At 36.3% G+C, this 12,589-nt stretch overlaps 1 protein-coding gene across 1 annotated transcript in view; it reads left to right on the top strand.

The window, feature by feature from the left end:
* The window catches only part of Thsd7a (thrombospondin type 1 domain containing 7A), a 402,496-nt gene that overhangs the window by 234,613 nt on the left and 155,294 nt on the right, over window positions 1-12,589 (top strand). Inside the window, exon 4 of the mRNA XM_013352455.2 lies at window positions 794-975. Within this exon, the coding sequence (XP_013207909.2) occupies window positions 794-975 (182 nt within the window). The remainder of the gene's footprint in view (window positions 1-793; window positions 976-12,589) is intronic.

The raw sequence follows: 12,589 nt of genomic DNA, 5'->3' as shown, positions 1-12,589 counted from the left end.
GAGCCATTTCCTCGGGGCTTTTAAGGTATCCGCTTTCCTAGAGGTGGAGAAAAGCCATCACTTCCCATTGTTGGTGACATGAGGAAATGCTTCCCTACCTCCTTCTAAGGAGAGTCAGGCTGACTCCAACAGTGGTTTCACATCCTAATCTTGATTGGAGCTCTGAGAATCAGGGATCATCTTTTATGCGCTTTCCTGGCAGCAAAGTCAGCTCTTCTCCTCATTCGCTGGCATTCATCAGGAATGCTGGGCTCTTACAGAGCATGTGCACGAGAAACTTCTGACTCTTGACAGTAATGAGAGAGCTCTGAATTGCTCTGTTATATTTTTAAATCTAGCATGCAATTATAATTTTGCTCCGATATGAATAAGCAATTTTCATGCATTTTATTAAAAGCAAAAGCAAGTGTTTGGGCTCGTCATCACTTAGAATGTTTGGCGTTCTCAGACTCAGCCTGCCTTTGTTTATAAGCTCTGAGAAAGGGCAAGCTTGAGTTCAGTTTAATTGCACATGAAATTTCATGTTTTCAGCAGTATGTTCTTATTTCATAAAATATTGATAAGTAACTTCTAGTAGTTGCAATTAAAACAGGCACAGTCTGCATTCAGTTCCTCTAACGGGGCCCAACTGAGGACAAAAAAGCTACTGAACTGAATCTGTGTCAGTCTGAGAGTCTGTACTGCATCCAAAGGAATTGCTTTTGAGTTTAAGTTTTATAACAAAATCTGAAAAGAGTTGAGAAGGGTTTTCCTGTCTAAACGTTGCCACCACTCTTGAATTCTCTTTATCTAGGTACGGCTGGAGAACTGCAGAGTGGACAGAGTGTCACGTGGACCCTTTGCTCAGTCAGCAGGACAAGAGGCGTGCCAATCAGACAGCCCTTTGTGGAGCTGGCATCCAGACCCGGGAAGTATACTGCGCACAAACCAACGACAACCCGCTCTCCCACTTAGATACACAAAAAGACAAAGAAGGTATGTGATTCTCCCCTCAAATGACTTGCTCTTGAAGAGTGAGCAGGTGGTTGTCCTTGAGGAACGTAAATGGGCCATGGGGGACAAGAAGAGCCCCCTACTCTGTATACTGTGACAAGAGTCCTAGTCAGATAAGGAGTGACCTACTTGATGGTTGGTAAGCAACTTAATACAACTCTGTCTGTGGTCGGGATTGATTTCTTTTATAGATCTCTAAAAAAAAAAAAAATAGTAAAGGTCTCTGGCATTGAAATTTAGAAAGAGTAATTAGTTTATAAAACTAAAATTTTATCTTGTATTTTGTATGCATATAGTGCAAGTATATAAAATGAGAGAAAAGGATAGTAATTGCACAATTAACTTTTTTTAAAAAAAAAACTCATTTTGTTAAACTGGGATTAAAAAATAAATTTATCATGATATTGATATTTCCTGTGTATATTTGGTTTTCATTTATTGCTACTTTGTTAAATATATTATATGCAATTTATTATTTATAATTTATTATATACATTATATTATACAGATTGAGTACATTATTATCTATTTCCTAAATATATAAATAAAATCTGCTCAGTCTGTATAATGTTACTTAGGTATATATTTCACAATTGGCCCCTTGGTACTGGATAGCCATTTGGGGGACTCTTACTTGAGAAAGACTATTTTTCTGATTTTGACATTCTTTAGTTTCCTATAGTTCTTTATCTAAAGTGGAATCTCCATGAGACATCTTCCATCTATAAAAGCATGGATAATGGCACAATCCATGTTCCAGGTTTTGTTTAGGCAGCCGTGTTGATGAGGCTTCACAGGTTTGGATTCTCTGATTTTTCTAGGAGACAAATAATCTTGCTGTAATCTTGCTGTTCCTCTGACTCTCACAGTCTTCCCACCTCCTCCTCTTTATGATCCCTGCTTTGGATGCAGGAGTCGCCATGCCTGGCACTAGACACCTGCCAAATACCTGAGCTTGTGAAGTCATGGATATTGGAGGAGAATCTCCAAGTGCCATTTACTTAAGCCAGCATAATTCCTAACTACATTCCAAATATTTGTACCTATACTCAGAGATAAGCATAGGTCTCACCCCTCACTTTTATTATATTTTAATCATGGCTTGGGGACTAGATAGATAAGTGTACAAAAGAGCAAGTGAATTTAAAATGACCCTGGCTGCAAGAAGATCACCATGTTATCAGATCAAGTTTATACTAATTACTTTTAAACAGTTCTGCATGCAGTTATTTATCTGCGTACCAGCAAAGCCCCAGAGAATAATTCATTAAACATGCAGTTGTTGGATATCAGCAAAAAAAAAAAAAAATCACCAGATATCCAAAGACATATATGATAGGGTAACATATGATATATATTTATCATAAAATTCTGAAACTCATCATGATGGTACACAAAACAATACACTATAATACACTATGGGGACCTGTACAACCATGAATCAGAAAGGCTAGTGGGAATAGCGCTGGGGCAGAATGACGACTGACAGGCTACTTAGGGAAAAGAGGGTAAGGCCAGGAACTGTAGATGTCTGTACGAGGCATGGGGAATACTGTGTGTTAAGGCACAACACTAAAGCAAAGTCAGAACAAAGCACACACATACTGCATTTGACAACTGAGAATAGAAGAGAACTTCCTAGAAAGCTTGTAGGTTGAGAAATTTAGAAAAAAAGCTAGTTGATAAAAAAAAATAAAAGAAGAGAAAGAAGAAGAAAAATTCTGAACAATAATAATCAAAAAAGGGCGAGGGAGCAAGGGCCGGAAGACAAATGAAGGCTTTTACAACCAAGATTGGCTCCACTGCCCGAGCAAACGATGCCATGTCAGTGACCAAAGATAAGCAATGAAGGTTTGCATTTGCAACTTCCAAAATTTAATTGTTCTGCATCCACTAATTTTACCCAGCATGTCAGCTCATTTAGGAGTATAGCCTTAGGATAGATTTTACTACTAATGTAGCTTGAGGTTATAAGGAACTAGCATAAAACACAAATGTTAGTAGATTAATATTTTCTTGGCCACTTTAATGGCTGCATTCTTAAGACTTTTAGGTAGATTTATTACAGTAAGCTTTTCAGAGTAGTATAATTTCATTGCTTGAGGTAGATCAGATTTTACTTTCTGAATGTCAATTATGTCTTGTAGGTTATTACTTTCAAAAGATCTTGAGAATTCTGAACTATAACTGGTTATGTTTTAAATCATTTTTTTCAGAGTCCCTCATACCTCTTCTAAACCACTGCAAAGAACCAAAAGTAAAACAGAGAGACAGGAACACAAAAAGAATATCATTATTAAGATATATCTGTTAGAATAAAGCAAATGCCAAAGAAAGGTCAGTAGATACGAAAATAATGACTTCACCTAAAATGAATATTTATGATTGGTATGTATGGCATGAGTAACTTAGGAATGTGTATCCCTTTCTGTACTAGGAATATTGATAAGCCTCTTAGAGGGCGGAAGTTGTATTTTTTTGTTTTGTTTTGATGTGTGCATCATGTGCTTGTGTGTGTTGTGTGTGTGTGTATATATGTGTGCGTGTGTGTGTGTTTGTAAGTGTATGTGTGTGTTGGGCAAAAACAGCTTATACTCCTTTCTTTCCTTTCCTTCCTCAAAACATACATGTGAATTTCCCTTAGGAGTTGTTGACATTTCCCAATAGAAACCCATCGAATGTACCAGCATCCCAGGGGTGACATATGTGGATTATAAAGACGAGTGAAGGGAGGACAATTGAACCCTATGAAGATTATTCAAAGCCTGTTTTCTTTCAATAAACACTAAAAGGCCAAATCTTATTTATAAAAAGAGACTTCTCAAACCAGCTTCTACAAACAGGCCCAACTAGAAGATAATGGTCTCAAGAAATCTTGACTGTGTTACCATGAACAGATCACCCTGTATGCCATCCATATTATACTTATTTCAAAGAACAAATTCCACACTTTCTTTTACAGATTCACACTGTTCTATAGATGTCATTTTCACAAATAACAAGGTATTTTTAACATCGGTTCAAAATAATTTGACTCAAAATAAACCTCTTCATATATAATCAGAGAAAGCAGGTGATAGGAAGCTCATATAAACTTTTTTTATTATTTTGACAGCTAGGTCTCATTATGAAATTGAATGTTTATGTCCATATTATCATTAGGACAGAGTCACCTTTATCACTTTATTCATTGTTATATATACTATTGCTAACTAATTCAAACCTCACAGGTCACAAAATACTACTTCCAGCCTTCCTTTGCAGAAAATTGGAAAATAAGTGATTAATGTACACATATGTTCAGTATAATACACCATAGTGTTCTAATTATACAGTCAACTTATCTTCACAATATTGGGTAAGCTTGTAGCAACATCTATAGGCAATATGGAAAGCTGTATCCTAATGATTCTGGAGGGTCTCTCCATTTAATCCATTTGCTGCTGTTAGCAGAAGGTAACCCTTAAAATCCTGACAATGTTTCTCTGACAATATCCAACAAGAAAATGACTGTATCTCTTTAAAGGAAAGGCCTGGTCAGATCCACACCGAGGAGTAGGGGAAATCTAACATTTTTGTTGATATACCTGATCAGGATTTAAGGCAGCTGTAAATGGTATCCAGCTCATACTAGAATAAAATCAACCCTTATCACATTATAACAGGATAGCGCCTGAGGGGAAGTGACCCATGTATATCTTAGACAGCAGCTAAAAATTATTCTTCTTGGGTGCTCATCATCAGTTGTGTAGGAACACATTGATTGCTTCCAGAGATCAAAGGGAAACTGAAGTAGATTTTAAGTACAGTAACCTAGGGATCCTTTCATTGGGTGCAGTTTAAACATGGTTTCTTTTATTGAAACTAAAACAGAGTGAAAGAGTAGATCATACTCGAGGTGATTTACATCATAGAAATCTTGAACAGGTGTTCTGTAGGAAGCACATTAATAAAATCTGTATAAGAGTAGAGAGACTCAGGCTACCAAAAAAGACAGCCCAGACTGTGAACCTTTGTGATGAGGTACAACAGCTAAAATGATTGGTGCTTAAAAGGAAAATACAGCTGAACTGGACTGTGGAGAAAGGTTTATAAACTCATATTTCCCCATGCTCTATCAAGAAATGAGAATAAAATAATCACATTCCTCCTCAGTATAATGTGAATTCATTTTGCTCGTAGCTATCTATAGTTTTAATAATAAGCACAGTTTAGCCAGTGCTTTATCTTGAAAAACGAAAGAAGAGGGTACACCTTTCCTGTCCATCACTTTTGAAATAACAGATGGGTGAGACTATTTTACATCACTTTTCCATCAGCAATATGCATCAGAGTATTATGAGCCTGGGAAAGACTTCACAGCTTCACTGATGGGATGCTTAACCGTGCCAGAGAAGAGTGTGCTTTCACACATAGGATTCTGGGCGTGGATCAAGCTATCCCATGACATGTTAATGGTCTCATTTTTTTTTTTGAGAGTGAATATAATATCATTATAGGTGTAGATCACAAAAAATAATGATTGCTATCTTCTAAGACTTTCAACAGCAACTATTATACCTTATATATAATAAATAGCCCTGCATACAGCCATGCATTAAGTGTGGTGATAAACATGTTTACTGAGAGAGATTAAGCACTTTCCATAATGTTTTCACTTGTCTGAATATTCCATCCCGTGCTTGACTAAGTCTAATATGGCAAATTGAAACAAAAATAAAAGGCATGGTCGTTGCATTTTTGAAATATATCCTTCACATAGGTGAAATGCAATATAGTAGAATAATTAACACATAAGAAAACCCTGAAGGAATCAGATCTTTCTTGCCAGTGAGCTCTCTGGAGAGAGCAGAAGAGAAGGACTGACACCCTCTGCAGTTTCCTCAACATCTCCCGGATGTTAAGAGGTTTCAGTCAGTGGGATAAATGCCAATGAGAACTCACCTGCTGGGAATTAGATTAAGGTGGTTCGTGTTCTACCCAGAGGTGACTTCTGGGACTTTTTGTGGGAGGAAAGGCCTACCCATGAGATCTCAAGAAGCATTCAAACAAAAAATGCAATCAAAGAAAAAACTCTGTTGGAGTAGCTCAGAAGTCAGCTAAACATGCAAACAAGTGTTCCCTGCCTTTGACTTAGGTCATGTGCTCAGTGTGCTTACTGCCCCCACTGGTAACAGACACAATCTGTTTGAAATTCTTCTGAATAATGGCTGCTCAAATATCTGAATGGATTCCCCTCTTTAAAACTATTTAACACAGGAAGAGATCATATTCACTCTGCCAGTCATCTATAAGGGGGAAGTTAATAGCACCTCTGAATTTGAATAGACATGTTAGATCCAAAGATAAAGAAACATTAATTTTTTTTATTTTTAAAGTATTTGAACATTTTTAAACAACTTTATTCATTTTTTTGTGACTTAAAGTAGTTAGCTTCACTGTATTTTGTACTTTTGTCCTTAAGGCTACTTCAAGGGAACCTGAAACAGAACTCAAGAAAGATTCTACTTTTCCTTGTATTCTTGTCATTTCATTTTTCCTGTATATACATACTTAAAAGTTGCTCTCCCACTCCATTTTCATCAGGATGACAGACTACATTATCTCAAAATCATCTTTCAAAACTACTTAGGCACCCCAAATGCAATGTATTTCAAATGCTTTTAAGGACAGAAGTGAATTCCTTGACTAAGGAATTCCCAGAATGGAGGAGCAAATTTATGCTGATGCTTTCTGTGGTTACTTCTGGGTGGGGAACGGTGCAGGTTGAGGGTTATGCATTTTTGTGACTTAGGAGCAGTGAAGAGATAAGGGCAAGACACAGAAATAGTAAATTGCTGTATCATCTAATGAGGTTATAGCTCTGAGTGAGTGCTTCGGGAATCCCAACTTCCCTTTCAGGAAGCTGACAGCATAGCAGCTCAGCTTGAGTTGAGAAAATGAGTCTCTCCAAAGAGAGGCAGCAATGAGCCTCTACTAAGCAAGTTTTACTTTCAAATTTATGGTTACTCTGGGAGTCCTAAGTGCATAAAAGCTGGGGAAATAATATAGCAAATGGTACCAAGCCAATGGAACCACCTGAAAAAAAAAAGACAAAGGTAAAAACTACTAACAGGGATACCTAAAGTGAGAATACAGGACTTTCACAATCCATTGCACCAACAAAAACAGTAAATTTCTATTTCTGGGAAGAATATTCTAGGTGTTGATATTATATTGAATCTGTAAATTGTTTTTCGTGGGATGGTCATTTTCACAACAGTAATTCTGTCAATCAGTGACCGTGGTGGGGCAGTATTTCTTGTCTCTTCTTTCAGAGACTTAAGGTTTTTTTATTGTATAAGTTTTTTACCTTCTTGGTTACACTTAATTCCTAGTTTTGTATTTGCTTTTTTCTTTAGCTATTGTAACTATAAGTGTTTCTGTGATCTCTTTTTTGTTATTGGTATATAAGTTGACTTTGTATCCTGCTCCTCTTTAAAGTATTGATCATTTCTAGAAGAGTTCTGGTAGAATTTTTCTAGATAGATATTTGTATAGTGTGTATAATACCGAGTCTTTAAATTAGAATAATATGAGTTATTCTTCTCTTGTTTGAGTCCCGTAATTTTCTTCTATCATCTTACTTTTCTAGGGCTTCAAGTGCTTTATTGAAAAGGAGTTGGGTAGTGGACATCCTTGTACCCCTCCTGCTTTTAATGGTACTTTTTCAAATTTTTCTCCATTTAGGTGGACATTTCTTTTGTGTTTGTCATATGTAACCTTTATTATTATGAGGTAGTTTCCTCTAATCCCATTTTCCTAGGGCTTTTGTCATGAAAGTATGTCTTTTGTCAAAGACCTTTTCTGTGTCTATTTAAATGCTTATGTGATTTTTGTCTTTAAATCTCTTTTATTCTTCATAAAGTTTTCAACTTATGTATGTCAAACCGTCCCAGTATCTACAAGGAAAAGCTAATTTTATATGATATTTATATGTATGCTGGTATTTGTTTGCAAGTATTTTATTGGGTATTTATGCTTATCAGAGATATCGGCCCATAATTCTTCACTGTGTTAGCCACGTGGCTTAGCACCTTTTTCAGTGAGGCAGTCACATCTTGCTTGCTCTGTATCGGGCTTTCTCTGTGTCTGAGTGAGGACTGCAGACTGAATCTTTTCTCTTCCCAGAATTCTCTGGTTCTCCCTGCCCCTCTTCTACTTCCTGTATGTTCACCTCTCCTTTACTCCCTGCCTGGCTACTAGCCAATCAGCATTTTATTAAACAAGTACAAGAAACAAATCTTTACAGGGTAAAACCATTGTCCCACAAGCAGTAATAACACTTAGTGTAATGATAATATTAACTAAAGTCCTATCCTAAATGTTTGTTTGTGGGCGTGTATATGTTTATCCATGGAAGAGGCTGGATCAAGTGTTTGATAGTGAACTCAGTTTGTATCAGTTCTTTCAGGTATTGCTCTCTTGCAGTCTACTTGCCTTTCATCTGCTTAATAGATGACAGTTGAGCAACTGTTCAGTTACACTAAATGTTGAGATGTTGAAGATAGAATTTTTCATAAATAGCCTTGATCCTTGTCATAAGAAATCTTAAATCCAGATAGTATTGGATTTACAGCGTTTTTCTCTTTGTAGCTCAGAACTTACCCTTTATGAGGCTGACACGGGAAATTCCTACAGACTTGCCAGCTTATACCTATCCATGTCAGTTCTGAGAGTGCTGCATTGCAGTCATCTTTCAGAAAGATGGTCCATATTAGTTAATATTATTATTGTTGTGATATAATAATGATACAAAAACAATTTAAGACAGAAAGGGTTTATTCTACCTTACAGTTTGAGGGGAGAGCCAACGTGGTTAGGAAGGCCTGGCAGATGAAACATGAGCCTGTAGAACACATTCTATCCAGTCAGGAATCATAGAGCAGTGAATGTTAGTATACAATTTGTCTTCTATCTTTATTCAGTACGGAACCTTAGCCCAAGAAATAGTAAAACCCAGAGTTAAGGTGGGTCTTCACATCTCAACCCAATCTAACTAATCAACGTACTAACCACAAACAGACATGCCCAAAGAGTCCTCCCCACTTTATGAAAATGAAAACTGCTGATTTTATCCAGCAAAGCTATAATACTACCACATATTTTGTGTCTTGGTTGAAGGTAACCATGATAATGAATCACCCCTTGAAACTGAATTGCTGAGCGTTGGGAGTGATTGAGATTGTGGAAAGCTGAGTCCCAAAGCTGATACATTCTTTTTAATGATTTTCTAATTAAGACAATGAATGAACTACTCCAAATACAAATCACTCAAGATGTACTAATAGAGTTGGAGAAGCCCAGCATGTGAAGAACTTCAAACCTGAAATTTCTTATATGCTTCTCAATTAGTCTTTTCTTAATCCCAACATATATTAGCTTTTATATATGGGCAATTTAAGCTTTTATATATGGACAAAGAGCATCACCACTTTAAGAAGCAGTAGGTCAAACCAGAAAAGCCTTGATTCCATAGTTCTTACATGAGACAAAGGGGAATAAAAAGAAGTCACTACTTGTCTTCAGAGGTGAAATTGTCTCATCTACACTCACCACTTACTGAGTCGTATTTGAAGTCACTAGGCTGTACATCTGTAAATTTCCCCATATCTTTCACAAAATTTGGAGGCAACAACATAATGTCATTGTACACCAGTCCTATTACTTGAGATGGAAAGAAATTCATAACTGTTAACACAGAACATCCCATTAATAAGAGAAAGATGGAGTATAAACCGTTTCCTAGCATGACTTGAGGAAGTGACTATGCTTTGTATTCTTTTTGTAACCCCTAAGCACTTATTTTGTGGAGTCTGTTGGAGATGACTGATAGCTCCAGAAGGAATTCTGAAACTAGCACTCAGGGATGTGCACTGAAGAATGAATAGCATCTTTTTCGCAGGCACACTCCTGCTATGTAGAGACGTAAAAGAAATGGTTTGTGGCTGGCACTAGCTGTTCACTGCCTCGCTAATGATTACACAATAGGGAGTAGATACTCTCTCCAGTGTTAACAGAGGAGTACAAACTACATTGTGGAACTCATTAATATTTATTCCTTCTAAAAGCAATGGGCAATAAAAAGGGAAATAAACCGGGGAGAATAGCAAAGGGGAAAGGAAGCCATGACAACAGATTTGTCTTGGAAAAATTTCACCATCTATTGCATGCACACACACACACACACACACACACAAAATCTGTATATAAAATTTAAGGATCCATATTATTATATTATTAGCCTGAAACCCTGTATAATACTACTATTACATGAAGTCATTTTAAAAACATATGTGTTTACATAGTACATTCTATACAAGTATAACATTGTCAGTTTTAATAATTAAGAATTAAATATTGAAGGCAATGCATTTACTTTGGTGTTAACATACTTTTATAATGATATGCATTTGATGTACTTCATTATCACTTATATTTTCTTTACTCAACAAAGCTGTCTAGCCTTAGTGTAAGAGTCCATTCTCTCTATAGTCACAAGAAATGACATAAGCTTTCTTGAAGCTCAGGTCCCCACAACAGAGACAGATGACATCTACAACTCCTTCATCTATTGAAACTCATTCAGCCACTGCCCTGACTACTCAACTATCTCTTCCGATTTGAAGCAATTATGATCTTCAATCATTTTCCTTTATTCAAAGTCCATAACCTTTTTATGGTTCTGCAAAAATTATTATTTCAATATATATGCTTATAGTCTTTTACAATTACTTCATGAATATTAATTTCAACTCCTTGAGATGTTACACTTCCAAGAGAGGACATGGTGCTTTCTCTCCATTATAGTTCTTTATTATAACACATCCGTCTCCACAAATGTCTCCATGCAGTTACTAGTCTCTCATTTGGAAATACCTTTAAGAAAGCTAAAGAGCTCTCTTCAGTTGGTGGATGTGAACTTGCTGGACACCTAACTTACAGTGTATCATCTTGAATCAATCTATTTGACTTATCAACTACCCCTTTCTTTTTTTTTTTGCATGTTTCCTTTGACAAGACGTAGTGGTAAAATACATGTGAGGTCTACCATCAGGACTTTTTATTCCATGGCAAATAAATATTACTTTTGTTTATGTTTGCTTTACTGATTAAATTGAAAAAAGGGGAGGGATTTTAAAAATAAAAGTTTTGCTCCAAATCTTTTGCATGCAATAAAACAGTAATTGTATGTTGGCCTTTGAGAAACCGGGCGGTAGATGTATTATGCAGAGAGCTTCTTTATAATATGTTGTAAATATGTTTAAGTATGCTTACGTTATATATGAAATTACTCCTTTCTTGAGAAAGTATATACTTTTCCCAAAGTTTTCACATTATTATTCTAGAGCAAAAAGAATTATGGCTAATTTATTTTTGTAGTTGTTGGAGACAGAATAATTGCAGGTTTCCTTCCTTTGTGAGTCACTGCTTGACAAGTTTAAGGAACACAGCATTGCTTAAAAGTTATAAAAGAAGTATTTGTAACTGTATTGTTTGGTTACTCTGAAAAGAATACTTTTCACCTTTGACTTCACCTTCCATCACACAGGATCCCTCAAAATGTAAAAACTGTATGTCTAGAGAACATTATGCCTGAAAACCTTAACTCTTGTTAACATAATAGTAAGACTGAAAAGAAATGGGAAATATTTGGGAAAGAAACTCATTGTTTATATGTTTCTGCTAGCTCTGTTACTTAAAAAGACTTGAATCCATTAAGTCCTAACTCCTTAACATATATCAAATGTAATTTTAAAATAAAGGCTCATTTTCAATGAGAAAGATGATCACTTCTTACGGGACTTCTAAAAAAAACTAAAATAGGAAAGAAATCAAAGTCACTAATTTGTTGTGGTACACAGTGTTTTCCATAATTATATGACTAAGTAGTTAATTAGAAAATAATTTTCCCCAGCACTCTGAAATGAGAAAAGACAAAGCCAGACTTGAAGCAAGCTTTTTCATAACTAAGTATAGCCACTATTGAAAAATATTTCCCTGCCCTGGGAATCTGCTCCATTGTAAATTTACAGGCTAAAGTAGATGTTTATTACTTTCTCCAAACTACTATTATAAGCTTAGACCTAGAACCTGTGACCTAATTCCAGAAATTTACAGAATTGTTGGCACACATTTATATTTTTCTTTATTACACTCACTATTAGTTAGATTTCCCATCTCTTCACGTCTGTCCTTGCCCCTACTGCTCATCATCAGTCCTTAAAATCATTCCATCTCTCGGTATTGTACATATTTCCACATGATACAGTGGAGCACAGTGAGCATTGCAAAGCACACTATCAAGTGAAGATATCTATCTATCTATCTATTTATTTATTTATTAAAGATTTCTGTCTCTTCCACGCCACCACCTCCCATATCCCTCCCCCTCCCCCGATCAACTCCCCCTCTCTCATCAGCCTGAAGAGCAGACCGGGTTCCCTGCCCTGTGGGAAGTCCAAGGACCTCCCACCTCCTTCCAGGTCTAGTAAGTTGAGCATCCAAACAGCCTAGGCTCCCCCAAAGCCAGTATGTGCAGTAGTATCAAAACCCA

Source organism: Microtus ochrogaster, linkage group LG10, assembly GCF_000317375.1.
Source record: "Microtus ochrogaster isolate Prairie Vole_2 linkage group LG10, MicOch1.0, whole genome shotgun sequence".
In the NCBI taxonomy this organism is placed as follows: domain Eukaryota; kingdom Metazoa; phylum Chordata; class Mammalia; order Rodentia; family Cricetidae; genus Microtus; species Microtus ochrogaster.
Note: the sequence above shows the minus strand (reverse complement) of the source record. Positions and strands in the feature narration are given on the sequence as shown.